This window comes from Onychomys torridus, chromosome 20, assembly GCF_903995425.1.
Source record: "Onychomys torridus chromosome 20, mOncTor1.1, whole genome shotgun sequence".
Taxonomy (NCBI): Eukaryota; Metazoa; Chordata; class Mammalia; order Rodentia; family Cricetidae; genus Onychomys; species Onychomys torridus.
The window spans coordinates 36,754,090-36,781,128 of NC_050462.1; the positions used below are offsets into that span (position 1 = coordinate 36,754,090).

A 27,039-nucleotide genomic window follows, 5' to 3' on the forward strand; every position below is an offset into this window, starting at 1 on the left:
TACATTCCCAATAAGATTTCAGGACTTGTCTTAGTTAGGGTTTCTATTGCTGTGAAGAGACACCATGAACATAGCAACACTTACAAAGAAAAACATTCAACTGGGCTGGCTTACAGTTCAGAGATTCAGTCCATTATCATCATGGTAGCATGCAGGCAGACTTGGTGCTGGAGGAGGAGCGGAGAGTCCTACATCTTGCTCCAAAGCAATGGGAAGCAAACTGAACTAGGTGTAGCTTGAGCATAGAAGATCTCAAAGCCCGCCCCCACAGTGACACACTTCCTCCAACAAGGCCACACCCATTCCAACAAGGCCATCCCTAATAGTGCCACTCCCTTCGACTTCTGGGGACCAATTACATTCAAGTACCACATACCACAAAATCAAATTCAGGAGCCACCGAGGTGGCTCATCAAATGCTTCCCACCAAGTCTGACTATCTAAGCTCAACTCCCAGAACCCACACGATATTAAGGAGTTAACCAACTGCAAATTGTTCTTTGACTTTCATGTGTCCTGTGGTACACTGTCTCTCACTCACACACAAAGTAAGTTAATTGAAAAAACCTCTTACAAGTTAATTCAAACTGGGCGGTGGTGGCACCTGCCTTTAAAAAAGGAAAAATTAATTCAGGCCAGGTATGCTGGAAGAACATCTTTAATCCCAGTATTTGGGAAGCAGAAGCTGGCAGACAGAATTCTGAGTTCAGAATAACCTGGGCTACAAAACACTCAACCAGCAAGTACTACTGTAAACTTTTCACAATACCGTAAGCCTTCACATGTACAGAACAGCAACATCTCTAAATGAAAACACAAGAAATTTTGAATTTAAACAAAAATAGATCTAACCACTTAGCTTTGGAGTCTGGGGTCCACATGCTGCTTTTTGTGGTCATCCTCAAGACTTGGATCCCAAGACTGATGCAATTACTTTTTTCCTGGGATTCAGTTTGGGGGTCTGAAGTCTGCATGCTGCTATTGTGTGGCTAGTCTCAAAACCCAAGTCCCAAGACAAATTAAGTTACTCTTCCCCCCGCCCACCCCCAGTGCTAAAAAAGTGAATTGAGGAATTCATGTGTGCAATGAGCTCAACCACCAGCCCCATCCAGTCAATTCCTGTTGAGCACCAATAAAATTGTGACAAGACTTTCCCGGCTTCTTGGGATTTAGTTTCAAAGAAAAAAAGCATTACAAGAAGGCTATACCATTCACTACAATCAAAGGAAACACTACTTGAGCCAGCCTGCCACTTGACGATCCAACAGCATTCATTCTTGCCCTGCTAAACTGCAGCTTTACTTCTTACTCAGTGTCCTGCTGGCTCCAGACAGCATCCAGCTCCCCCGACAAAGTGGGAAGGTACAGCCATCGTACACAGGTACGCAGAGACATCAAGATTTGTTAGCCATGTAGACTGTTATGAAAAAATATATGACAATGAAGCTCTTGAAACAATTATTTAAATATTTAATAAATCATTTATTTGCAAATAAATAATGTCTGTATACCACACCTAAATAAACATTGGGAAACAGGTAATTCCCAAGGATGTCATTTCCATATTACAAACTGGTAGAGTGAAGCCTCACTGAGTCACAGGAGGCCAGGGCTGAAGCCATTCTCTACTTATGGAATAGATACTTCATCAAGGAGTGTTTTCTGTTTTTGATGCTTAAGTCAACAAGGTTAGCACAAAACTGCCCTTTGGTTACTCTAAACTTATAGTCCAGAGGATTTTATTTTCTATACTTGAGCCCTTTCTATACACGGCCCTTCAAGCAAAGGGAAAGATTCTTATTATGAATCAAGAGGTTAATCTACATGGAGAAGTCATTTTAAAATACTACGCATGTTTTAAAATGAGTTCTCTTTATCCGTGTTCTGAATCAATCTTTCTGCTGAATAGTTTCTACACCTAGCCTAAGCACAACCTAAACTCAGGCAACATCAGGAAGCATGGAGCTGGGTCCAAGGAGGTGCTTCTAAGGGCCTCAGACTTCTCAACCTGAGATCAGTGTACCACCATCTTGTTCCACTCTGTATGACAACAAGCTTGAAAATATGGTGCATGGTTTTACTTACATACCACCAGATACAACTCGTACCTTAAAAAAAAAATGTGTGCACATGTGGTTATCAGAGGACAACTTTGTGGAACTTCCCCTTTTTGGGGGTTCCAGGGATCAAATTTACATCATCAGGCTTATGTAAGTAAGTGCCTTTACCAAGAGTCATCTCTCCAGCCCACAACCCACAGCCACTAGAGAACTAAGGAGTTTTGGAATTTCAATAACTTAAATATTTGATCCTTCACACAACACAGCTTCTAAGTCCTTACATGAGAGGTACTAAATAAATTAAATGTTCTTTATTAACAGAGGGAAAAAGGAAATCAAATGCTTCTAATGTAGCCAATCTTCAGAAAGGGCTCATCAGCATTTGCAGCTGGAGAGGACACATTCACTTCCAACCGTCCTTCCAAGTGGAAATTACTTAAAACATAAGGAAAATGAAGAAGGAGCCACACAGCTAATGCAGAGTACATTAAAACCCAAACGTAAAATATAATTAAGTGAAGTTTTCCTAAAAGAAGGAAACAGTCACTATTCATACCCTCAAGGAGATCAATTATACAACAGTTTAAGTGGACTGAGACACTTTTTTAACTTTAGTGTAGATAAAAATAAAACGCATGTTGTCTAATGGGGGGGTTATATAGTTAGAAATATATAATTCTATTTTTACGGGCAGGGCTAGTTGAAATAAGTTAGCACAATCATTTGAATTGGTTGTCTGCACACTGGGCAGGGCTTATTTCTTTTTTTTAGCTTCTTTGCACATGTGAAACATGACATGAGATGTCCAGTTTTGCCATGAACGATGCAGCCATTTTTAGGCCGCCCTTGGCAAATCACACATGGTTCAATGGCATTAAGAGAGAAGCCGGATTCCATGCTTTCTCCTCTGTTCTGTGTCTCTTCCTTCTCCAACTCTTTGACATCTTCTTGGCTGCTGTACACAATGCTACTGGAAGTCGATGGCTGGGAACACTCCTCACTGTCTTGTGACTGGAAGGTATGTCCTTCTTTATCATCACTTTCCTCAAGGCATGGCTCCTTAGAGTCACTCACTGTGGTTTTTTTTCCATCAGGCACATCTAGGCCTTCTTTTTCGGCGGTCTCCCCGTTATCTTTCCCTTTCTCTTCAGGAAGCCAATTCTCACGAAGGGTCCAACATCTGTTGCAGTGGGGTGGAAGCGGAGGATTCATTTCCCCACAGGAGGTGCATTTCCAATAGTCCTTCAATAAAAGAAGACATGAACCCTTTCGTTATTAGTCATAGTGAGGCTAGTAGCTTCGATATGCCTAAGGAAAAGTATATCACATAGTTCAATTTTCAGCATTTCATGTTTTACATAAGATGGGCAAAAAGAACATGAGGAATATAGTTAATGCTGTATACCAGAAATTAGCTAAGAGAGTAGATTTTAGGTACTTTCCTTACATGTACACACACAAAAAAGGAGAACTATGTAAAATAATAAATTTTATAGTTTCTTTGACTATAGGCCTGTGATCAATCCCTAGCACTGATAAAAAAGAAAAAAACAAAACTAAAAAAAGGTATATCTCCCCCTCCCCACACACATCGGTTACTTTTTGAAAGGTTGTAGAAACAGAACCAGCTAGGCTGGGAACCAGTCCACTGGCAGACTACTTGCTGATTATGCACAAGGGCCTGGCTCCATGCTCCATCCGCACTGAGAAAGTCTCTTCAATGCATGACTGATTTCCATACTGGAAATCCCAATGTTACAAACCCTCAGTGTGGTACGTGTACCTATCAAGTCTTATCTGGTTGGGACAAACACAGCTTATCTACTTAGTGGAAGTAACCGGCACAGCATTTTCCCTGTTTTTAAGTCTGTACTCACTTCCTTCAAAGCTCAATCTGGAACACTGCCTAGACATTACATGATGAATCCAGATGAAATCTGCTTTTCCTAGAGAAACACTTCAAACCCACCAGTCACTAGGATTCCTTAAGACATGCTCTAAAGGCCAGTTCAACTGAACACCCCCTGCTCTCATCCCTAAGAGAAGTTCTTGTCAACTCCTGGAGTTAAAATCTGCCATTCTCACCAGAATCCAAACTACATGCCCATCTTGTCAGTTCTCCTGTATCTAACTGCTCAGTGTGTGTTCCGTATCACTTCTCTTTACACCACTGGCAAGGCGAACTCTTCCACATCCCTGACTCATCACTGAACGTGCATAAACTGAAGGATGAATTTTCCCTGAGGACACTTCCTAGTGTACCCTGAATAAACAGATCCAGTTTACAATGCCCGAAAAGCAGCCTAATACAGAAGCAATGGGGGCAAAGTTTATATACCCTCCCATACTGATTCTCCGATTCTCAAGTACAGCTTCCACTCATCCCCAAAACCAAACATAAGGCCTCACAAGGCAGGGATGGATGTTTCAAGGGGTCCAATAGATTCAAGTTTAAGTTCCACCCCATAAAACCAAACAAATACAACGACAGACCCCATTACCAAGAAGAAAAGTGCTCTAGGTCCTAAGAGTGTAAACGTTTCAACTGCACAAACAACCTCCCTGTAAGAAGTGAATGAAGCACTTTTCCAAATCTGACTGCAGAGCTGTGTTTTTACTCCTGTAAAGTATCTGTATACTTACAGCTAAAGAAATTTCAGGATCTCCCTCAAAGGAGTCTGCATCACTTTCTCCTGTCTGGTACACCGTGACTCGATAGACCTGATGAGACAAATTCATTAGTACCAATTTACCACATTTCAACCAAGAAGGCCGAGTTCTTAGTAAGTCCTAACAGCCAACTCGAGCCACTAACTGTCCATGAGGTGTTCTGAAGGCAAAGTCAACACAGTTCCAGTCAAGCAGGACAGAAAACTCTTCACCCACCATGGCAAGAGAGCTGTTAAATACTTAAAACAAAATATCCAAGAAAACCCATTTTATAAATTCAATTATTAACCAGAAAACACCCAGAAGTGTTAAAGGTGTAGTTACTCCCGCAAAAGAGATACACAGGTACTATCTGACACCTTCAACTGTTTGCAAAAAACAAATTAATATTAGAAAGAGAGGGACAGAAGTGGTGGCGCTTGCCTTTGATCCCAACACTCTGGAGGCAGAGGCAGGTGGACCACTGTGAGTTCTAAGCCAGTCTGGTCTACACGGTCAGGGCTCCAGGGTCATACAGGGCTACATGGTGATACTCTGCCTTGAATGAATGAAGAATGAATAAATGAATGAATGAATGGAATAAAAGAATAAAAGAGGGGTTGGTAGAGCGCTTGCCTAAGCAAGCACAAGGCCCTGGGTTCGGCCCTCAGCTCCAAAAAAACAAAAAAAAAAAAAGAATAAATGAATGAATGAAAAATAAATAAATGGGAGAACCAAATGGAGAAGTTTGTGGGCAGACCATTACAAGATTGTCTATCAAAGCCTAAGTTTATAGTAATATGAGACTATAATAAACCAGGCAATAAGAAACTATAAAATTTTGCCTTAAATCCACAGATCAAAACTCAAGAATTTCAAGTAAATCTGAACGTATCACATCTTCAATCTTATTAAAAAGCTAATGAGCATGGGAACCTACCTCCTCATCCTCATCTGAGAGCTCATGCCCTTCTTCACTCAGGCTGTAATCTTCCGAGTCAAGAGACTCAACTTCAAATTCTACACTAAATTGATCGGAAACCGAATCCTGATCCAACCAATCACCCGACTGTTCACTTACACCATCATCAAGGTCCTATGGAGAAAGAATAAAGTGAACTTAAACACACTGCCTCCGGGCCTCAGTAAGAGCTTCCTAAATCCATCCTGTTCAGACTGCACAGACTGGCTCAAGGATAAGGTTCAAGGTTATTACATTAATATTGGATCTTCCCTGCTCAAAATTCTACTACATGAAGGAAAAAGGTCAAAGGCCCTGAGCACCGAAGCTACCATTTTCAAATGCCCCCAGCTAAACATACCTATCCTACTCAACACCCACACTCCAGCCAGATCTCGTTTCCTAATAATCCTACACTACCTTTCCCTCCCTAAGATAATTTGAGTTTCTAATCTCACTCACCTTTCTTTGGCTAAGGTTCTGACAACACCACGTTTAATGACCTTTCCTATTTACAGGATTATTGATTATATACACACCTATTAATTATGTGAAACATAACTGCAAGCTTCTCCTATTAAATACAAGAAGGCTAAGATCTACCTTAATCACACTATTAGCATGCCAGAATGCTAATTACAGCACAAACACAAATCTGGTATTTGGTTTTTTTTGAGACAAGATTTTCCTATGTAGCCCTGGATGGCCTACAACTTGATTATGTAGACCATACTTGGTTGTTAACTCAGAAAGCTCTGCCTGTTTCAGCTTCCTGAATGCTAGGATTAAAAGCCTGTGCTATCAGCCCAGCAATAGTATATTTGTTTTGAAATAAACTTTGAGAATAACTTGATTTGAAAAGCTTCAAGATAAATTTTTAAATTTTTTTTAAAAAATTCTATGTATTTTCAACTGGCCTCTCATTTTAGGATTTAGTAACTCACAGCTTCAGAACTAAATGTTGTCTATGCTAAGGTTAGGAAGCATACACATACCAAGGCTACAATGTTCCAAATCAAGAGATTCAACTTCAAGGCCAGGTATGGTGGCACACACTTTTAATCCCAGCACTCGGGAAGCAGAGGAAGAGGCAAGAGGATCTCTATGAGTTCAAGACCAGCCTGGTCTACAGAAGACAGCCAAGAGCCAGGACTAAATAGAGAAGAGAGACCCAGTCTCAAAACAACATAAAAAGAGATTCAACTTCAAATTCTACACTAAATTGGTCAGAAACTGGATCCTGATCTATAACTGAGAAAAATGCATGACTCGAAGAGTCAGAATACAGGCATTATCAGTGTGATGCCAAAAGCTGTTGAACTTCAGACACATCATTTAACTTCTAGAGAATACAGTCCCTTGAAGTATGAAAGGAGTCTGAATTAATATAATCCACAAAAATAAAGTATATTATTTCATAAATTTCTAAGTGAAGACTTCAAGTGATGTTGATAAAACAGTAGAAAAAGCAATTCATCAAGAACTAGCTCTGGGAGCTGGAGAGATGGCTCAGAGGTTAAGAGCACTGACTGCTGCTCTTCCAGAGGTCCTGAGTTCAATTCCCGGCAACCACATGGTGGCTCACAACCATCTGTAATGAGATCTGGTCCCTCTTCTGGCCTGCAGGGATACATGCAGGCAGAATACTGCATACATATAATAAATAAATCTTAAAAAAAAAAAGAACTAGCTCTGGGTTGGGGATTTAGCTCAGTGGTAGAGCACTTGCCTAGCAAGCGCAAGGCCCTGGGTTCAATCCTCAGCTCCAAAAAAAAAAAAAAAGAACTAGCTCTAATTCCTAGGGAAATTCCACTGATACAGGTTAGGACAGTCAGTCACATCTCTAATAACCCAACAGTGTTCCCTCACTCAACTCAACTCTCTGATATCAGACCTACTTTCTGTAGCAGTGGTCTGCAAGCTGTATCATAACACCAGTGTATCTTTATAAATGACTCTCTCCTGAAGAAAGCCATGCCTGTGTGTGCTACATATCTATGGTTGCTTTTCCACATTAAGAAGACCTAACAGGCCAGGCGGTGGTGGCAGAGCCAGGTGGGATCTCTCTGAATTTGAGGCCAGAGCAAGATCCAGGACAGGCACTGAAAGTACACAGAGAAACCCTGTCTCAAAAAAACCAAACCAAACAACAACAACAAAGACCTAATAGGGGGCTGGAGAGATAGCTCAGAGGTTCTTCTAGAACATCTGAGAGATGGCTCACAACCATCTGTAATATCTGGTGCCCTCTCCTGGCCTGCAGGCATACATACCGACCGAACACCATATACATAATAAATCTTTAAAAAAAAAAAAAAAGACAACCTAAAAGGGACCAAAGCAGACCAGAACTAAAAGGTTAACTCTATGGTATTTGACAACCCTTTGGTTCTACAGTATCATGAAAACTGCAACACTGTTGGGAGCCAGAGACGGCTCATGGGCAGCGATGCCAAGACTGAGGTGCTGAGTTCTCTATCCCTAGAACCCACATGGTAAAAGGAGGAAATCAATTTCCCCAAGCTGTCCTCTGTCCTCCTTACACTCTCCTAAACGTACTGTGGCAGACATAAACACCCACACACATACACAAATGTTTTTTTTAATGCAATGTTGAAAGCCATTTTGAAGCCAGATGGTGGTGGTGGTGGTGGTGGTGGCGGCGGCAGCGGCACACACCTTTAATCTCAGTACTTGGGAGACAGAAGCAGATGGATCTCTCTGAGTTTGAGGCCAGCCTGGTCTACAAAGAGTTCTAGGACAGTCAGGGCTACACAGAGAAACCCTGTCTCAAATCCACTCCCTCCCCCCCCCAAAAAACAAGTTGTTTTAAAAAGTATGAGCTAGGGGCAACACAGAAATATGTTTTATCAGGGCTAGAGAGATGGCTCAGCTGTGAAGAGCACTGGCTGCTCTTCCAGAGGACCCAGGTTCAATTCCCAACACCCACATGGCAGCTCACAACTGTCTGTAACTCCAAGATCTGACACCCTCACACAGACATCCATTCAAGTAAAACACTAATGCACATAAAATAAAAAATTTAAAAATGTTGTCTTAATTCAAATGTGTTTAGTTATAGGAACCTTTAGCAAATTATTTAACAATAGTTTTCCCTGTAAATAGAGGGTGAGACTGCTGAAATTAACATTCGAATACAAGGGAAGTTAAAACAAAGCAACAAAGTCTTATTAAAAGCATTCTCATTTAAGAAATTTAGCTGGGCGGTGGTGGCGCACGCCTTTAATCCCAGCACTCGGGAGACAGAGGCAGGTGGATCTCTGTGAGTTCGAGGCCAGCCTGGTCTACAGAGCGAGATCCAGGAAAGGCGCAAAGCTACACAGAGAAACCCTGTCTCAAAAAACGAAAAACAAAACAAAAAAAAAAAAGAAATTTAAGCTTAATTAATTTTTTTATCTTTTTTTTTTTTAGATTTACTTATTTATTATGTATACAGAAGAGGGTGCCAGATCTCATTACAGATGGTTGTGAGCCATCATGTGGTTGCTGGGAATTGAACTCAGGACCTCTGGAAGAGCAGTCAGTGAGAGCTCTTAACCTCTGAGCCATCTCACCAGCCTGCTTAATTAAATTTTTAACTTGATTTTTTGTTTTCTTTTTTAAAGATTTATTTATTTATTATGTATACAGTGTTCTGCCTGCATATATGCCTGCAGGCCAGAAGAGGGCACCAGATCTCATTACAGAAGGTTGTGAGCCACCATGTGGTTGCTGGGAATTGAACTCAGGACCTCTGGAAGTCAGTGCTCTTAACCTCTGAGCCATCTCTCCAGCCCCCTTGATTTTTATAAGAAAACACACACACACACACACACACACACACACACACACACACACACACACACGCGCACGCGCACACACAGGGAGAGATTGAGGTTGAGAGGATAGAACATACAGGAAGGAGAGTAGAAAGATTTTGAGAGTCAAAGGCTGGGGGAAGAGCTTGGACTTGACACAGTCTATGCACCACGCATTGAAGACTGTGGCTGTCTGTCAAAAGTGAAGCTGGTCAACAATCCAGCATGGATGGGGTGGGAGCTTACAGGGCCTAACACCTCACTGAGGAACTACTGGCAATCGATGGCTTCTGGGAAAGGGCAAGAGGGTAATTGTCTTCAGGAGTGTGCTCCAATGGAAGACCCACTACCTTGTTTAGCATACGGCTAAACAAGTTGTACCCAAAGCATGTGGGAAGAGATACCGGGACGGGTGGAGTAAATACAGTTAAAAACATGGTATACACATATGAAAACTCAAGAAGAATTAAAAATATTAGATTAAAAAAAAAAAAAACAAAATAGGAGCTGGAGAGTAGCTCAGCTGTTAAAAGAACACAGAACACACACCAGTCTTGCAGTTCAGTTCCCATCACTCTCTTTAGCTGGCTTTCAACTACTCCAGGGGCATCTGGCATCCGCTTCTGGACTCGAGGGAGGGCACCTGCACTCACTTGTGCCTACACTCACACACAGAATAAAAACAGTGACCAAGAGACACTGCCATGTTAACTAGTGTGGTGGTTTGGATGAGATGTCTCCAGCAGTCTTGGACATTTGATTACTTGGTACCCAGTGGTGGCGCTGTTTGGGAATGCTGAGGAGGTGCAGCCTTACTGCAAAAGCCTTGCCAATTTCCAGTTCAGTCTTTCTGCTTCATGCTTGCTGTTAAGGATGCATTCTCAACTTCCTGCTCCAAAAACCATGCCTACCTCCTGCCACACCTCCCCACCATGATGGATCCTTCCTTACCCCTCTGGAATGGTGAGCCAAAATAAGTTCCTTCTTGGGTAAGCTGCCTTCGTCATGATATTTTATCACAGCAACAAACAAGAAGCTAATACATCAAGGGTGCACTTTCTTAAAAAATATTTTAAAAAGTTAAGCATCCTTATAGCTAAATAGAGGTTTGCCCAGCATGTGGAAGGCCCTGGGTTGGGGGCATAGTCCAAGACTACATCTAAAAAAAAAAATCACTCTTTAAAAAAAAATTTGTCTTTGTTGTTATTTTTTGTGTATGGGTGTTTTGCCTGCACGTATGTATGTACATGTGCCATGTGTCTGACAGAAGTCAGACAAGGTCATCTGATCCTCTGGAACTGGGGTTACAGATGATTGTTGGCCATGACATGGACATTGGAAACTGAACTTAGGTCTCTGGAAGAGCAGCAGGTGCTCTTCACTACTGACCTATCTCTCCAGTCTCCACCTCTCCCCACCCCTTGCGGGGGCAGAGAAGAGGGACTTATTGCAGCTCAACTTTGAACAAATAAATCAGCATGGTCTGAGTTTAATATCTGTCATACACAGATCTAGAAATCAGAGGGCTATTTATTAATCAGCTCTGTGAAACACATGGACAGTGAGTACCGGTACTATCTTTACTGGAGCACATGAAGTTTCCACAGCAATTTCCAGGCCAGCCAGGGTTACAGTGAATCCCTGTCTTTAAATATTCAAGTTGGGTCGGGGTATATAATGGTACAGTGCTTGCCTAGCATGTGCTGGGTTTGATCCTTGGCAATGAAAGCAAATTTGCCTTAGATGTCTACAGTACATGACTGAGCTGAATTTCCAGTCTCCTCCTTGTATTTAAAAAGTCACTTCTAAATGTTCAGATGACTGTATACTCCAGAGCACTTGAGCTGACTAGTATAGGGTCCACAAAGGTCCTCTCACATAGAGATAACAATAGTAATGATGGAATCTGTATTCATTTTTCCAGTGCAGGGCTACTCTACTCTTTCCAAACCTAGAGCTACAAGCAGGAAGCTCTATATAGATTTAAAATTACAATTTACCACTATGTTCAGCAACAATCTCATATCAAACATGGGCATTTGTTACTTGTATATGTTTATTTATTGCAAAACTAAAGATCAACTATAAGATAAAAACCTGAAGTGGGTGGCAAGCTACTGCTGAAAAAGCCTATCACCACCGCTTCCTGGCTCAACAAGGAGGAGCATCCCTCTGCTCTGCCTCTTCTCTCGGTCACATCCATCCCCAATGAACACCCTGCTGCTTGGACCAAAAAGCTCCTCTCAATTGGCTAGTGGACCAGTGACAGAATTCCTATAACAGGCATTCTATTTATAAGCTTATTAGGATTTTAAGGACTACAGTTTTAAAAAAGCCTTTTTTTCCCCCTAATTTAAAACCAAAACACAGGACTAGAGAGATGACTCAGGGGTTAGAGCACTTGTTGCTCTTGCAGATGGCCCAGGTTCCATTCCCTGCACCCAGACAGGGGATTCCCTGCACCATCCATATACAGTCCAGGGGATTCAACGCCCTCTTCTGGCCTCCAAGAGCACTGTATGAACGTGAAACATTCTGGCTGACAAAAAACCCTTATATAAAAAAATAAGCCTGGTGGTGGTGGTGCACACCTTAACCCCAGCACTTGGGAGGCAGAGACAGGCAGATCTCTCTGAGTTCAAGGCCAGCCAGAACTGTTACAGAGACACTCTCTCTCCCAAAAACATACATACATAAGTAAATAAATAAAACCAGAGGCCTACCTGGTTTGAGGGGGTCTCCGTGGACTCACTGCTGCTGCTTCTTTCACAGCATATCTCCCGTAACACACAGAGAGCCAGGCTTTCATCAAAGGAAAGGGACCTGTGGCGCTTCCTCTGTCGCTCACCAGGTAGTTCATCTGCATTTTCTTCTATGTTAAGGGAAAACAAGTAGTTAAATCCTTGTACGTGGAAACTGAAATGTCTTCAGTGCCTATTTACCTATTTGTAACATTTTATTTTGTTTTGTTTTTTGAGACAGGGTTTCTCTGTGTAGCTTTGCGCCTTTCCTGATCTCACTCTGTAGTCCAGGCTGGCCTCAAACTCACAGAGATCTGCCTGGCTCTGCCTCCCGAGTGCTGGGATTACAGGCATGCGCCACCACCGCTCGGCAATACAATTATTTTTATAGCTACTTCATAACGGTCATTTTGTACACATCTATGTTTTCCAATGGTCTTAGGTGACTGTGAAAGGATCGTCTGACCCTCCCCCCCCCCAAAGGGGTCTCGACCCACAGGCTGAGAAGCACTGCATTAGAGGAAGACACCCCACCCCGACAACTGTTAAATGTGTCAAATATTCCCCATCTATACCTGTCTCACTAATTGCTCTCCTTCTGGATGAGGTAGACGGTCGAGAAACTTGATCTGAAGAGGAAGGCTTCTCTTCTGGCGGTTCCTGCACAGGGTCCTAAACACACAGGGAAACATAAAACATGCAAGTAAACGCACAGCCCTGGCTGCTCCAGTTCTGTTTTACACAACCCTCCAGTCCTCAAGAACCGTGTGTCATGAGGCAGGAGAGATGGCTCAGAGACGAGGACCTGTGCTGTTCTTGCCTGGATGACGTTCCGTTTACATCACTCATGTCTGGGGCAGCTCACAACCTCCTATACTATACCTCCAGCTCCAGGTGATCTGACGCCCTCCTCTGGCCGGAGGATGCACTCGCTTGCATGCGCACACGCACGCCCACTCCCACACTCACAGACAATCCACACAAATAGAAATTTTAAAGAGGAAACTTATTTAACCATTCATTACCTTCCGATCACTGCCCCCTTCAGGCTGACACCTGCTCTCACGCATGGATGTGCTGGAGTCTGCAGACTCTAAGAAAGTAAAAACTGACTCAACACAACAAGAATTCAACATCACCAGTCTAACACAGCCCTGCACAAAATCTAACCTTTAAACAAACATTAACCATGTATGTCCCAAGTGTCATTTGGATGCTAAAACCTGGAGATGAAACTTTAAAACAGGAATTATAAAGTAAAATGAGCAAATTTTTAAAATATACTAGCAGATGCACACCAGGCAGATCTGAGCTGGAGGCCAGCCTGATCTACAGAGTGAGTTCCAGGACAGCCAGGGCTACACACTGAAACCCTGTCTTGGGGAGGGGCGAGGGGAGGCTGTACTAGCAAAGTACTGCTTGATATATGTGGGGGAAAAAGACTAAACAACTATCAGGACAGATTTTGTAATAGCCTGTGCTGAAGCTGGTGTATAAAAGACATTCCAGACAGAAAAAAATACTATGTGAGAAGGAATCCAGACACAAACAGTTCTGTGGCATAAAATTAAAAACTAACTCATTTTTACTGGAACAGAAGCAGGGTCATTGTGCAAAGAGCCATGTGTGCTCAGCCAAACAGCACAAGATGTCCTTCGTCTGAGCAGTTATTTAAACTTGCCTAAGGCCATCTTGTAACCTCTCACCACTAAAAGGGTTTTATCAAGAAATAAGGCTGATTTCCTAGATCATAGAACTATTCTTCCCAGGGAGCAATCAGAAAACTCCTAAAAAAGGAGTAACAAATCACTGATGATGCACAATTTACAAAGAAAAACCCATAGAAACAAATAACAACAACAAACCATTGGGTATGACACACACCAATCTTCCCCAGCTACTGGGCAGACTTGGATAGGATTACAAATTTGAGGCCAGCCCGGGCAATTCAATGAGACTATCAAAATAAAATAAGAGCTGTAGGTAATCCAGTGGAAGAGGCCTCAACTGGCATGAGTGAGGCCTGGGCTCAATGTCCAGTGTGGGAACAACTGAAAAAACAGAGGCAAGCAAACAACTTGAGGAACATTAAGACTATCAAAACTGGCTAAGACCAGGTGTTAGAAGCTGGACGGTGAAGGCATGAACCAGGAATCCTAGGAGACAGCCTGGTCTCCAGGACAGCCAGGGTTATACACAGAGAAACTGGTCTTGAAAAAAACCCAAAGACCAGGAGTTTGCTAGGCCGTGTGGAAGGAGCCTATAAAGTGAATCCCAAAAGACTAACTAGATGAAAAAATGTGTAGTACCACTCGCCAAGAGATGATTTTAGGAAGGTAAAAGACTTAGATCTTTTGGAAAATAATGAATTTTAATGAGCTACTAAGGTAGACAGGTATAATTTGCATTTAGTTTTACAGACCAATCTCTCAAATCATCAAAATTCCAGAACTAGGAAGGACAAAATTACCCCAAATCATAATCAAATACCCTTCACTGCCAGCCTGAAGCACTTCCATCAACAGCAAAGTCATGCCTGAGCACTGACTAAGCACTCTGAAATGATGTGTTACCACAATTTAACTCTCTTACATTTTGTGGCAATATACAGATTGTAAACTGAATACATACATAGATAGGCTGTGTTGCCTGGGTATTTGCCTTAGTATATTTAATAGTTATAGGACAAATAAATTAATGAAGTACCAGGTGTGACAAGGTTGACAATACTGATCTAGGATTTTCAAAATGACTTTAACTGAAACACAAAACTGAAAATGAAAAGAACTAAGTAGTTTACAGCTGACCCTTTAGTTCTTCTAGTCATCTGTCAGTTATTTAAATGAATGACAACTATTAGATACTTGAGAAAATTCTAAGTACTACCACAGATTCCATAACAATGTATTGTGCCACCATTTGACTTCATAAAGAACCTTAGAGGTCACCAGTAATCCCAGCACATTCATGAGGCAGAAGCCAAAAGATCCCAAGTCCAAAGTCAGCCTGGCTACTCTGTCTCACATTTTTAAAAAAAAAAAAAACCTCAGTTACCAAGTTAACCACATTACTTTGTTCTGGGTTAAGATAAGATCCTGGTGCTTTTTATAGGCATTATTTTGGTATTGAATTCAAAATCAACAATTTAATAAAACACTATACTATGCAGTACGCAATCTGAATGGGACACAGGAAGCAGACATATAGTGTAGTATACACAATAACACAATAAACCCTGACTACAGAATGGAATAGTGAATCACAAGAGAGTGGTCAATTCAGTCTAGAAACCAAACAAGCTTCTGAACACAGTAGCTATAGTTTAAGGATAAACTTTATAAGCTTGATAATGTTTTGGAGCCTATACCTACCAGTATTCAAATACACACTACTAGCCAGGTATGGTGGCGCATAAACCTATAATCCTAGGAAGCTTGGGAGGCTGAAGAAGAAGGATCACCAACTCCAAAATAGTATGAGATACATAGTAGAATCTTGTCTCAAAACATCTTTAAAATTGGGGAGATAATGTAAGCCTTCCCAACTCACTGTTTATATACTGTGAAATGAAAGTATTTACCATGAAAACCAGCAACCACTATAAATCAGCATTTTTCCCTTGGAAAGAAGCTTGTTAAAAATGTATCATGGGACCAGGCATAGTGGCCCACACCTCTAGTCCCAGCACTTAGGAGGCAGAGACAGGTGAAGCTCTGTGAATTCAAGGTCTGCCTGGTCTACAGAGTGAGTTCTAGCCCAGCCAGGGATGTATAGTGAGATCCTGTCTTGGAAAAAAAAAAAGGGGGGGGGGGGAGAGAAGGAGGGAGGAAGAAGGAAGAGGGGGGAGAGGAGGAGAAAGAAGGAGGGGGGAGAGGAGAGAGGAAGGAGGGGGAGAGGGGAGAAGGAGGAGGAGGAAGAGACCAACCCTTCTTTTAAAAGAGTATCTATGAAAATACTTATTCCATGTGTTCTACCTTTACAGAATGAAAACCAAGTGCCTTTACCAGATTCTCAAAAAGGCTGCATGCCAAAATAAAGGGTTCAGTCAGTCTGGGAATGTAGCTCAGTGTCAAGAGTGCTGGTGAAGCACACATGAGGACCTGTGCTCAATTCCCAGCACTACGAAAAGAAGAACTGCAAGTAGAGAGCTAAACTGTTCCTTACCTAAAAAATGGAAAAGGTCTGTCTACTCAAAACCAAGAGGAAGACCAAGAATGGAAAAAAGATGAGATCTCCTCACTCTTCAAGGCCCTACGTAGGTCCCAAACACTTCAGTTCATCAAGGTCTGACCACATTTCTACCAGGCAGCCTTTAACACCGCCTAGTTTTCAAAAGACGTCCTAACTGATAACTCAAGGTTCAAACAGACATCAACAGGCATTCAACTTTGTGTTACACATTGTCTATCACACTTTTCATAATACAGATATGCATTCCCTACTCCAGTTTATACACCTACTGTAAGTTACATAAAGTAACTCTTGAAAACAATCACTCAGCCTGGCAAGATGGCTCAGAAAGTAAGAACACTGGTTAAAAGCACTGGCTACTATTCCAGAGAATCTGGATCCAATTCTCAGCACCCACACTGCAGCTCACAAGCATCTCTAACCCAGTTCCAGATCTGACGGTCCTTCTGTCCTCACAGACACTGCACACAGATGGTACACATACTAAACACTTACACACATAGAAATAAGCAATAATTTACAAATCAAAACCACAAAATCCACACACACAGTAACAACGTCTCTGATGTTTTGCTTTGCATTTTTACTTTACAGAGCTAAGGATTCGAGCTAAAATCGCACACACACCAGGAAATGCACTCTACCACTAAAGACACCTCAGGTCCTCAAACTGTCGTAAGAACTGGCAAGGCGGTTCACAAAGTCGAAGGGCGTGCATGTAAGCCTCAAGGTCTGAACTGGATCTCTAGAACCCACATAAAAGAACTCCACAAAATTGTTCTGTGCATCATGGCACCTGTGTCCCATCCCACAGACACACAGCATATACACACATTTAAAAGCTCCAGAGTTCTCAGCTACATAGTGAGTTTGAGGTTAGACTAAGATACATGAGACCCTAAAAGAACTGTCTTTAAAATTACAGTATTTCCATAGTATTCAAAATTAACTTACCTTGCTGACTTACGACCACCAAGTTTCTGTAGATCATTGTATATATTTTCCTTGTAAGGAAAAGAAAAATTATAAATAGAGAACCTATGGCCGGAAGAAGTTAGATCCACTTACACACCCACACAACTTGACTGGACTGCTCTCAAAAATAAGTCAGGCCTGGTGACCTAGTTTGACTCCTCAATGCTGTCTCCGGACCCCCGACTCAGTGAGTGGCACATGCACAATTAAAAACAAACAAACCAACATGTCTTTAAGATTCCAGAGTTCAGGTTCCCAAACAATATATCCTCTTCGACCAAAAAACAAACAAACAAACATCAGGGCCTGTAGTGTTAGCAGCAGTAGAGCATTTTGTATACACACTACAGTTTGCCTCTGACGGAGGAGAGAGATGGAGGGGAGCTGTGGCTTGACTGATTGATTTACCTGTGCTCTTTCACGGAGAAGCTTGACACTCCAAACAAATCTCCTAGAAGATCATTTGAACAATACACAATATGTTGCTGCTTCTCATCATATAATCGTTTAGTCATAATATACTGGCCAAGATAAAATATAATCTGAAAGAGAAATACAGTTTCTAAGTATTAAAACTAAATCAGTTTTATATACATTGAGTAATATACCCCACTTATCTAAACAACAACCATATCCACAATCATGTATAAGACCAACATTTTGTATTTAGAACCTCTTTTAAACACTTTTTTTGTTTTGAGACAGGGTTTCTCTGTGTAGTCCTGGCTGTCCTGGAACTCGATCTGTAGACCAGCCTGGCCTTGAACTCATAGATCCGCCTGCCTCTGCCTGTTAAGAACTGAGATTAAAGGCATGTGCCACCACCACCCCATTTAAAACACTTCCTTTTGCCAGGTGGTAGTGGTGTACACTTATGATTCCAGCACTCAGGAGGTAGATCCAGGTAGATCTCTGTGAGTTTAAGGCCAGCTTGGTCTATAGATCGAGATCCAGGACAGGTACCAAAACTACACAGAGAAACCCTGTCTCGAAAAACCAAAACACTTTCCCTTTAAGTTAATGAAAATAGAAGTAACTGTTTCTCCACATTACTTAAATGTGTTTTCTTGCTTTTCTTTTTTTTCCATAAACTTTAATTCTTCCCCAGAAATCTAGATACTAACATACTAGGAAAGAGAGGCAAGCAAGAGAAATCCTGTCTTAAAAAAAAAAAAAAAAAAAAAAATTATTCCAAAGAAAGAAACATCTGGAATTATGAGCTGATGAAAAGGACAGATACCAAAACTACACTGAGAAACCCTATCTCAAAAAAAGTTTAGTTTTGAAGTTTATGGAGACAGGGTTTCTCTATGTAACTGCCATGGCTGTTCTGGAACTCACTTTGTAGACCAGGTTGGCCTCAACTCACGAGGATCTGCCTGCCTCTGCCTCCCAAGTGCTGGGAATATAGGTGTGCACCACCACCACCCAGTAAAAGTTTCATTTTTTTAAGTAAGGAACTTGGAAGGCAATGCCATGCGGAGAGGACCACTGAGCCATGGCATACAGCTCAGTACAAGCACCCTACATCTTTTTGATGGTCTTGATCTATTTTCTAGTCTACCTACTACTAAAGCCATACTATGTTTGTTTCCTTAACTAATTTTATTTATTTTTGTTTTGTTTTGTTTTTTGGAGCTAAGGACCGAACCCAGGGCCTTGTACTTGCTAGGCAAGCACTCTACCACTGAACTAAGTCCCCAACCCCCAACCCCCCCCCTTTTTTTTTGTTCTTTTGAGATAGGGTTTCTCTGTGTAGCTTTGTGCCTTTCCTGGAACTCACTCTGTAGCCCAGGCTGGTCTTGAACTCACAGAGATCCACCTGGCTCTACCTCCCAAGTGCTGAGATTAAAGGCACACGCCACCACCGCCCAGCTTAACTATAATTTTATAAAGGTCAATCTAAAGTGAATATCCCTAAAAACATCACTTAAGGCTTAAGAGACTCAGTAGTGAAGCAGGAGTCAGTCTTAAAGGAATGTCTCTACATGTCTATGGGTCACGAACACTGCTGATAGGCAGTGGGACAAAAAGAATAGGTTCCTTCTAGAAAGTATCCTCTGACACATTTCTAACAGTATAGCTGAAGACAAATTTGGGAGTCTCTTCCTGTCCCACTAGCCTGTCACAAGAATAGAACTTCAGTCTTTTAAGTAAACAAGGTAAGAAATACTTGTATCTCACTCACGCTGAAATTCTGTCTACAACTGCCTAGCCACTCACTGAAGACCACACTTTTATGAACAAACTTTAAAGTAAAGAATACAATGTTGTATCAATGAAACAGAACACAGGTTCAGGAATCAGCTCACCTAGAATTTCAGTACAGTATGCTGTACTTATGTATCTTTAGAGTACAAGTTCCAATCTGGGATCTAGGGATGCCCAAGAAGTCCTTGCATAAAAATTTAGAGAATCCAACAATTTGGATGCAGCAGGTGGGGAGATCTTCATTTTCACTAAATTTGAACTGAAATTTAGGTTTCCCCTCAATTATGAATATAGGCAACAAGTTTTGATATTTCAGTGATTCTTGTCACCAGTAAACATCAAAATGCTTTTGTACTATGCTATGCCTGAAGCAAACCCATCAACATAGTCTTTTATTCCTCATTACATTAAAATACAATTTATTAAACTTCCTACTGGTGTTTTACTAATCTAGAAGGCGTACACTGGGCAGGTGCCAATTCAGATGACCCTTGTTTCATTACACAGGACTGACAGGGCAGGAGAGAAGTGATTCCTTCACAACATCCTTTAATCTCCACCGGGCACACACACACATACCCACAAAATAAATGCAGCTTTAAAAATTCAAAACTAGGGCTGGAGAGATGGCTCAGCGGTTAAGAGCACTGGCTGCTCTTCCAGAGGTCCTGAGTTCAATTCCCAGCACCTACATGGTGGCTCACAACCATCTGTAATGAGATCTGGTGCCCTCTACTGGCTTGCAGGCAACATGCAAGCAGAATGGTGTATACATAATAAATCTTGGGGTTTTTTTTGTTTGTTTGTTTTTTGAGACAGGGTTTCTCTGTAGCTTTGGAGGCTGTCCTGGAACTCGCTTTGGAGAGACCAGGCTGGCCTCGAACTCACAGAGATCCACCTGCCTCTGCCTCCTGAGTGCTGGGATTACAAGCGTGTACCACCACTGCCTGGCCATAATAAATCTTAAAAAAAAAAACAAAAAAAAAATTCAAAACTAAACAGTTTAAAAAAATTAATAAAATTCAAAACTAGCTGGGCGGTGATGGCGCACCATCTACAGAGCAGGTCCAGGAAAGGCAAAAAGCTACACAAAGAAACCCTGTCTCGAGATAAAAAAAATCATATCATCATAAATTTGCTTACTATTATGTATTTAAATAATTCTGAGAAGTTACAGATCTGAGACCAGTTTGCCAAATGATTTCACAGCACAAACATGCCAAGAACTCTATAGTACCTCTTTCAGTTTGGGTTTCTAGTTAAAAAATGAAACGCACTGCTGAGTGTGGTGGCGCACACCTTTAATCCCAGCACTCAGAGACAGAGGCAGGCGGATCTCTGGGAGTTCAAGGCCAGCCAGGTCTACATAGCAATTTCCAGGACAATCAGAGCTACATAGAGAGAGACCTTGTCTCTAAAAATGGAAGTTCACGAACTAGTATTTTTAGCTTCAAAACATAGTTCAAATGGCCACAAAACAATTGTCCCTGCTTATAACAAAATCTTTCGATATGAGCAATGTCACCCACGAACTTGAAAAAACACTGAATGTTAGTAAGACATGAGTTCTCTCTCTCTCTCAGCTCTGCTTACCTCTTTCATAGTATAAGTATCTTTTTGGGCACCGACAGACTGTAACAACTTCAAAAGCAATGGTTTTGGTCTCACCTGTGAAAGAAAAGAGCTGTTGTTAACACAAACGAAAGCACTCTACAGCATAAACCCTGCAAGTAAGTCTGTCCAGAAAGAAGCTCAATAAAGGCAGCAAACGCTGTGTGTGACAATTTGTTACAAAGTCAGACCTCAAAAAGTTGGATTTATACTAAGTGCAATAGACTTCATAAACGTTTCAGCACACATCACCAAAAAGGAGGAAAAATGCTTTGGAAAAAGCTATTACACAATTATCATGAAATCATTAAATACTATTAATTGTGATCAAAAAACAGTCTCAAGAGGCTCAGAGATTAAAAGCACTCGCTGCTTTTGCAGAGGACCCAAGTTCAGTTCCTAGCCCCCACCATTAGGCACCTCACAACTGTCTAAACTCTAGTTGTTCCAGGTGATCACATCTGCAGGCTTCTGCAGGGCCTGCACATACAGAGTGTGATGGTATTTTCTTCCCCAGCTCTATCATCTGCTGACTACCACAAAATCTAGTTGAGATCCACTAGCCTAGTGTACTGTACGAACCCAATGGTCTGCTATAAGGAAACTTACAGAGTAAACCCATCACCAACCTATTACACACCAGATTCCCGACTGCTACACAACAAATACAAGCCAAAGAGGTAAGAGAAATTCAAAGACTACAATTCATGTCCCACAACTACAGCTCAGTATTTTCTTCCTATGTGATTTACACCTCAAGCATCCACTTATAATCTTTTACAATGCACTCAAAAAGGCTAGATATTCACACTAGAAAAAAAAAAAGACATATGACCTTTATTTATTTAAAGAGCATGCTAATAAGATCAGAAGAGCCATAAGGAATTTTTTTCCATATCTAGTCAATTTAAAAGCAAAGTACTATATGAACTATAGGAGTGAATATATAATAAACTTTATTTACAAAGACAGGTCAAGTTTTACCAGAAGCTACAGTTTGTCGGTCTGTAATCTAGCTTCCCCAATAGTAAGATGATAATTGGTGGGGCTGAAGAGATAGCTTAGAGGTTAAGAGTACTTGCTGCTCTCACAGAGGCCCTGGGTTTGGTTCCCAGCATCCACATGATAGATCAAAATCATCTATAACTTGAGTTATAAGGGATCTGACTCTTCTGGCTTCTATGGGCATCAGGCATCCACAAATGGAGACAAAACATCATACACATAAAATAAAAATCCTTTAAAAAAAAAAAGGACAACTACCACCTAACTAGCAAGCTGTGAGCCACAGGGCTGATCATGAGCCCAGCCTGGCAGCCAGCACCCACCAGCAAGGAGCACCATGATAATAAAGTGGCACTGAAGTCACAGTTTCTTACCATCAGTCATGCACTACTCTGAAGATGCTCGTGGTCTTCACAGCTTTAATGGTCATAATTCCTCTTAGCTGGTGTTCTGGAACTACTGGGTGCCAATAAGGACAGCCTTCTGTTTCATTTCGTTTTATGCACTGGATGTTTTATCTGCATATACTTCTGTGCACAACTTGTGTCCTTGGTCCCCAGGGAGGCCAGAAAAGTGTCCAATCCCCTATTACTGGAGTTACAGATGGTTGTGAGCCATCATGTGGGTGCTGGGAATAGAGGCCAGGTCCACTGAGGAGTAGCCAGTGCCCCTTGCCACTTAGCTGTCTTTCTCTAACAAGACAGCTATTTTTTTTTTCTTGCTCCACTGTTGCAGATCACGCTGTGCTAGCCCTCTTGCTTTACATGACCTAGAATGCAACCTCATGATGTAGGGTGAAGACAAACAGGACTAAAGTGAATACTACCTTTAGACAGCATTTAGTTTCTTTTTAAATACTGTTAAATGCTTCTAGGATAAGTATACTGAGTCAACTAAAGTTGAAAGAAAGTTTGAAAAACCAGGATGGCAAAGGTATGTTACGTGATTATGCTTTTTTATCTGCAAAACTCAACCTTTATAGTTTGACACTGCCACACAAACCATTATCTTTGCATATTTATTTTGGTATTTTTTAAAGACTTTTATTTATTTGTATTTTATATGTACTGGTGTTTTGCCTGCATGTATTCCTATACACCATGTGCATACAGTACCCCTGGAGGCCAAGAGGCCAGCAGATCCTTTGGAACCAGAATACATTCAAGAGGGTTGGTGCTAGGAATCCAACCTAGGTCCTTTGAAAGAGCAGCAAGTGCCCTTAACTGCTGAGCCCTCTCTCCAGCCTCACTTTTTGGTTTTAAAGACTTTTTAGCAGAGTTTTAAAACGCTCTTTTTAAAGTGTATTTATTCCTGAAGAGCACACAAATAGGTTATCCAATATCAAATGGTTAGCCCTGAAAACATATACAAATGGCATTACTCACACAGACGAAGATGTGCATGTGCATGTAACAAAAATTAATGAAAAAAAGGTCATGAATCAGAAAAAGTATAGTGGAAGCTTTGAAGGATGGAAAAAGAAGGCAGAAATGGTATAATTATAATCTCAAAAACAAAGAAAAAGCTTTAAAAATGAAATGGGAACGAGCTGGGCATGGTGGTGCATGCCTTTAATCCCAGCACTCAGGAGGCAAAGCCTGGCAGATCTCTGTAAATTCAAGGCTAGTCTGATCTACAGAGCAAGTTCCAGGACAGCCAAGTCTGTTTACACAGAGAAATCCTGCCTCCAAAACTTGAAAAAAAAATTCACTTAGTAAAATTTGAAAATTACTTTTTAATTCTTAATTCTCAGTCACTTATGCAGAAGTCATGTTAATCTTCTCTGTAGTGTGTCAGTTTTAGCATATGTACTACCCAAGCAAACACCTCCTAAGTTTTTTAGATATTAAATTAACTCAAATAAAAACTCTACAACAGAAAGCCAGTTTCTTATTAAGACTTACAAGGTTAAGAGCTGATTTAAAAACAAACAAAACAAAGTACTATAAAAAGATAACACTCAGCCAGCGGTGGTGGCACATGCCTTTAATCCTAGCACCTGGGAGGCTGAGCCAGGCGGATCTGTGAGTTCGAGGCCAGCCTGTTCTACAAAGCAAGTTCCAGGAAAGGCGCAATGCTACACAGAGAAACTCTAGTCTCGGAAAACAAAACAAAACAAAAAACAAACAAACAAAAAAAAAAAACAAAAAAAAACAAAAAAAGGTAACACTCTTTGTAATCTTATACTTAAGAATAAAAGAAAACTCAAAAGCAATCCAAACAGACAAATCTGACTTTATAAAAATATTCTCAGCCGGGCAGTGGTGGTGCACGCCTGTAATCCCAGCACTCGGGAGGTAGAGGCAGGTGGATCTCTGAGAGTTTGAGGCCAGCCTGGTCTACAGAGCTAGTCCAGGACAGGCTACAGAGAAACCTTGTCTTGAAAAACCAAAAAAAAAAAACAAAAACCAAAAAAACAACCTCAGTGGGAAAGACAACATCAAGTTGCACACAGTACTGTTAAGAAATTAACTATACCCAAACTGCACAGAACTAGAGAATTGCAAACCACTGAGAAAATGCAAAAGAAACTGAGGGGAAGAGAAGAAAGGGAGAGGCCAGGAAGAGGGGTTCAAGAGAGATGGATACTGGGCAAAGCTCTGGATAAACAAGTTACTCAACACATGAAAAGCTGTGCTGCCTCCCTGGAGATCTGGGGCATGTGCACTGAAAACAGTCCAGCAAAGGTAAGAACTGGCTCACAGTAACATGGCACATTCTATAAAGAACTACAAGAGGAGTTCCAAGATTTCCAACAAAGAACTGATGAAGGGAATGGAAAGCTAATTACCTCGATGTACATGCATACACCAAATCATCGCTTTATTCTTCACAACTATGTAAAAATGACATCAAAAGGAAAAAGGAAAGAAAGGTGGCAGGAGTGGAGACAACCATCCCCTTTGCTGGACCAGTTACCAATCACAGGTGTTAGTTCAGGACTGGGGACTTCTACTTTCCTATCTTTCTTACAGAACAATCACATACTTTACTCAAGAACAGGAGGCAACTTTTACATCTACCAGTAGGTCACAGGGTTCAGAATGTAGTTCAGCTCAGTGGAGAGTACTTATGCAGCCACACCCCAAAGGCTGGGGTCAATCCCCAACACCAAAGCAAACAAAAAAAGCTATAAAGACTTAAGAAAAATGCTCAAATGGTGTATTCACGTTATCAACTACTATGCAGCCATCAAAAGTAATTCTGTAGTTTACTGACAAGTTGTAGAACACCTTTACACGTTAATATAGAATAGGAAATTTAAAAGACATATAGAGCAAAGACTGGAACTTTGAATTTTTATTTTATGCATTTCTGTGATGACTAAAACCTTGACAAAAAGCGTGCACTACTTCTGTGACTTTTAGATTATCATTTAAAAAGTTAAACAGTGGTAGAACAAACTAGAAAATGCATGTCATAAGTGTCAGCATCCACCCTTGACGTAATGGAACTCATTTCTAAAGCCTGCGTCAGGTGTAAGGCTAGGAAAATACAGATTCTTGCTGTTAATTCGCTGATACAATTACAACTGAGAAACGGTTTTTAGTTAAACGCACGGTTAACTTTAAGGGCTTTGCTATAGTTTGGGTTTATAATTCTCACTTTATTACCTGGTAAAATAAGTTATTTCTATACACTCAAGACAAAAATACCAACCAGAGTCTCTTGTTCCGAAGCTGGAATCTGTGAGGTGCTTACAGCACCGTCAGAAGACACAGACATGTTGGTATTGCACATTGGCCTACAAGTAGGGAGAAAAAAAAAACACACATACGATAAAAACTTGAAGTGGTAAATTATCTGCGAAAATAAAAAGACACTTTAAAGAGGACAGAAAACGTCTTTCACGGTGGCTTTCGAAAAATCACGAAAAATCACGGGGCGAGAGCTGTTCCTTACCTGGATCCGCAGACCGGAGAGGGGCCGTCGTCGGGGAAGGCCACAGGTGTCCCCCGCCTCCCGCTCGCCAGCACCCCAGCTGCGGACAAGGACCGGGTTTAAATAACCCCAGCTGGAGGCAAGTCAGGACTTAGCTCCTCCAGCGGGCGCCGCCGAACGTGCCCCAACTTGACCAGCCCAGCAGGAGAAGCTGAGTCAACGCCCGGCGCAGCGCGGGCTCGCCCTTCCCAGCGGGCCAGGCGACAGGCACCTGTTACCGACCGGACCCCTGCAGGGAGCCGGGAGCGACCCGGGAGACCCCCGCTGCTGCGCCCCCACCCGCGCCGGGCCGCGCGGAGCCTGCCGGGAGACCCCGGCTCATCTCCCCCCCCCCCTCCCCCCCCCGCCGCGCGCCAACCGAGACTCCGCCCTCCCAGCGGGCCCGAGGACATCCGGGGCCACCCGCCGGCCAACGGCGGCCCAGCCTGGGGCCCCGCGCCCGCGCCCCGGGCTGAGAGCAGGCCACGGAGGATGCAGGAGCGCTGGGGACCCCCCCCCACACACACACACACCCACACACATACACACCCCGCCGCCGCCCAGCCCGGGACGGGACGGGACGGAGCCTCGCTTCCGGCGCGTACCTGCTTCTCCCCCAGCGTGGCTCCCGCCCGACCCGACCTTTCACGGGACACGCGGAGGCCCCGCGGCCTGGACCTGGGCCTGGGCCTGGGCCTGGGCGACCATTTCGCTCCGGAGCTCGAGCGACGGCGGCTCCTGACTCAGAGCGCGGCCGTCTCTCGGCTACCCCGGGCCGCGCGGAGGGCCACCCCGCCTCTCGGCCGCAACAAAGCGGAGCTTCCGCGGCGAGCGCCCCCTACCGTCCACGCGGGTAGAGAGAGCGCCGGAAGCCACGGCCCATCCGGGGACCTGAG

The 27,039-nt window shown here is 42.3% G+C and overlaps 1 protein-coding gene and 1 non-coding gene across 2 annotated transcripts; both read right to left on the reverse strand.

The window, feature by feature from the left end:
* Window positions 1–1,457: 1,457 nt before the first annotated feature.
* Window positions 1,458–27,039, reverse strand: Mdm2 (MDM2 proto-oncogene). The gene is made up of 12 exons (XM_036169989.1): window positions 26,749–27,039; window positions 26,126–26,204; window positions 25,883–25,967; window positions 21,200–21,274; window positions 17,804–17,937; window positions 17,375–17,424; window positions 13,255–13,322; window positions 12,805–12,901; window positions 12,212–12,360; window positions 5,650–5,805; window positions 4,704–4,781; window positions 1,458–3,302 (listed from the first exon to the last, which is right to left on the reverse strand). The coding sequence occupies exons 3-12, from the start codon at window positions 25,961–25,963 to the stop codon at window positions 2,757–2,759; spliced, it is 1,434 nt and encodes a 477-aa protein (XP_036025882.1). The 5' UTR covers window positions 25,964–25,967; window positions 26,126–26,204; window positions 26,749–27,039; the 3' UTR covers window positions 1,458–2,756.
* On the reverse strand, window positions 23,947–24,049 carry LOC118571299. The gene has a single exon (XR_004943335.1). It is a non-coding gene; the product is annotated as a U6 spliceosomal RNA (small nuclear RNA).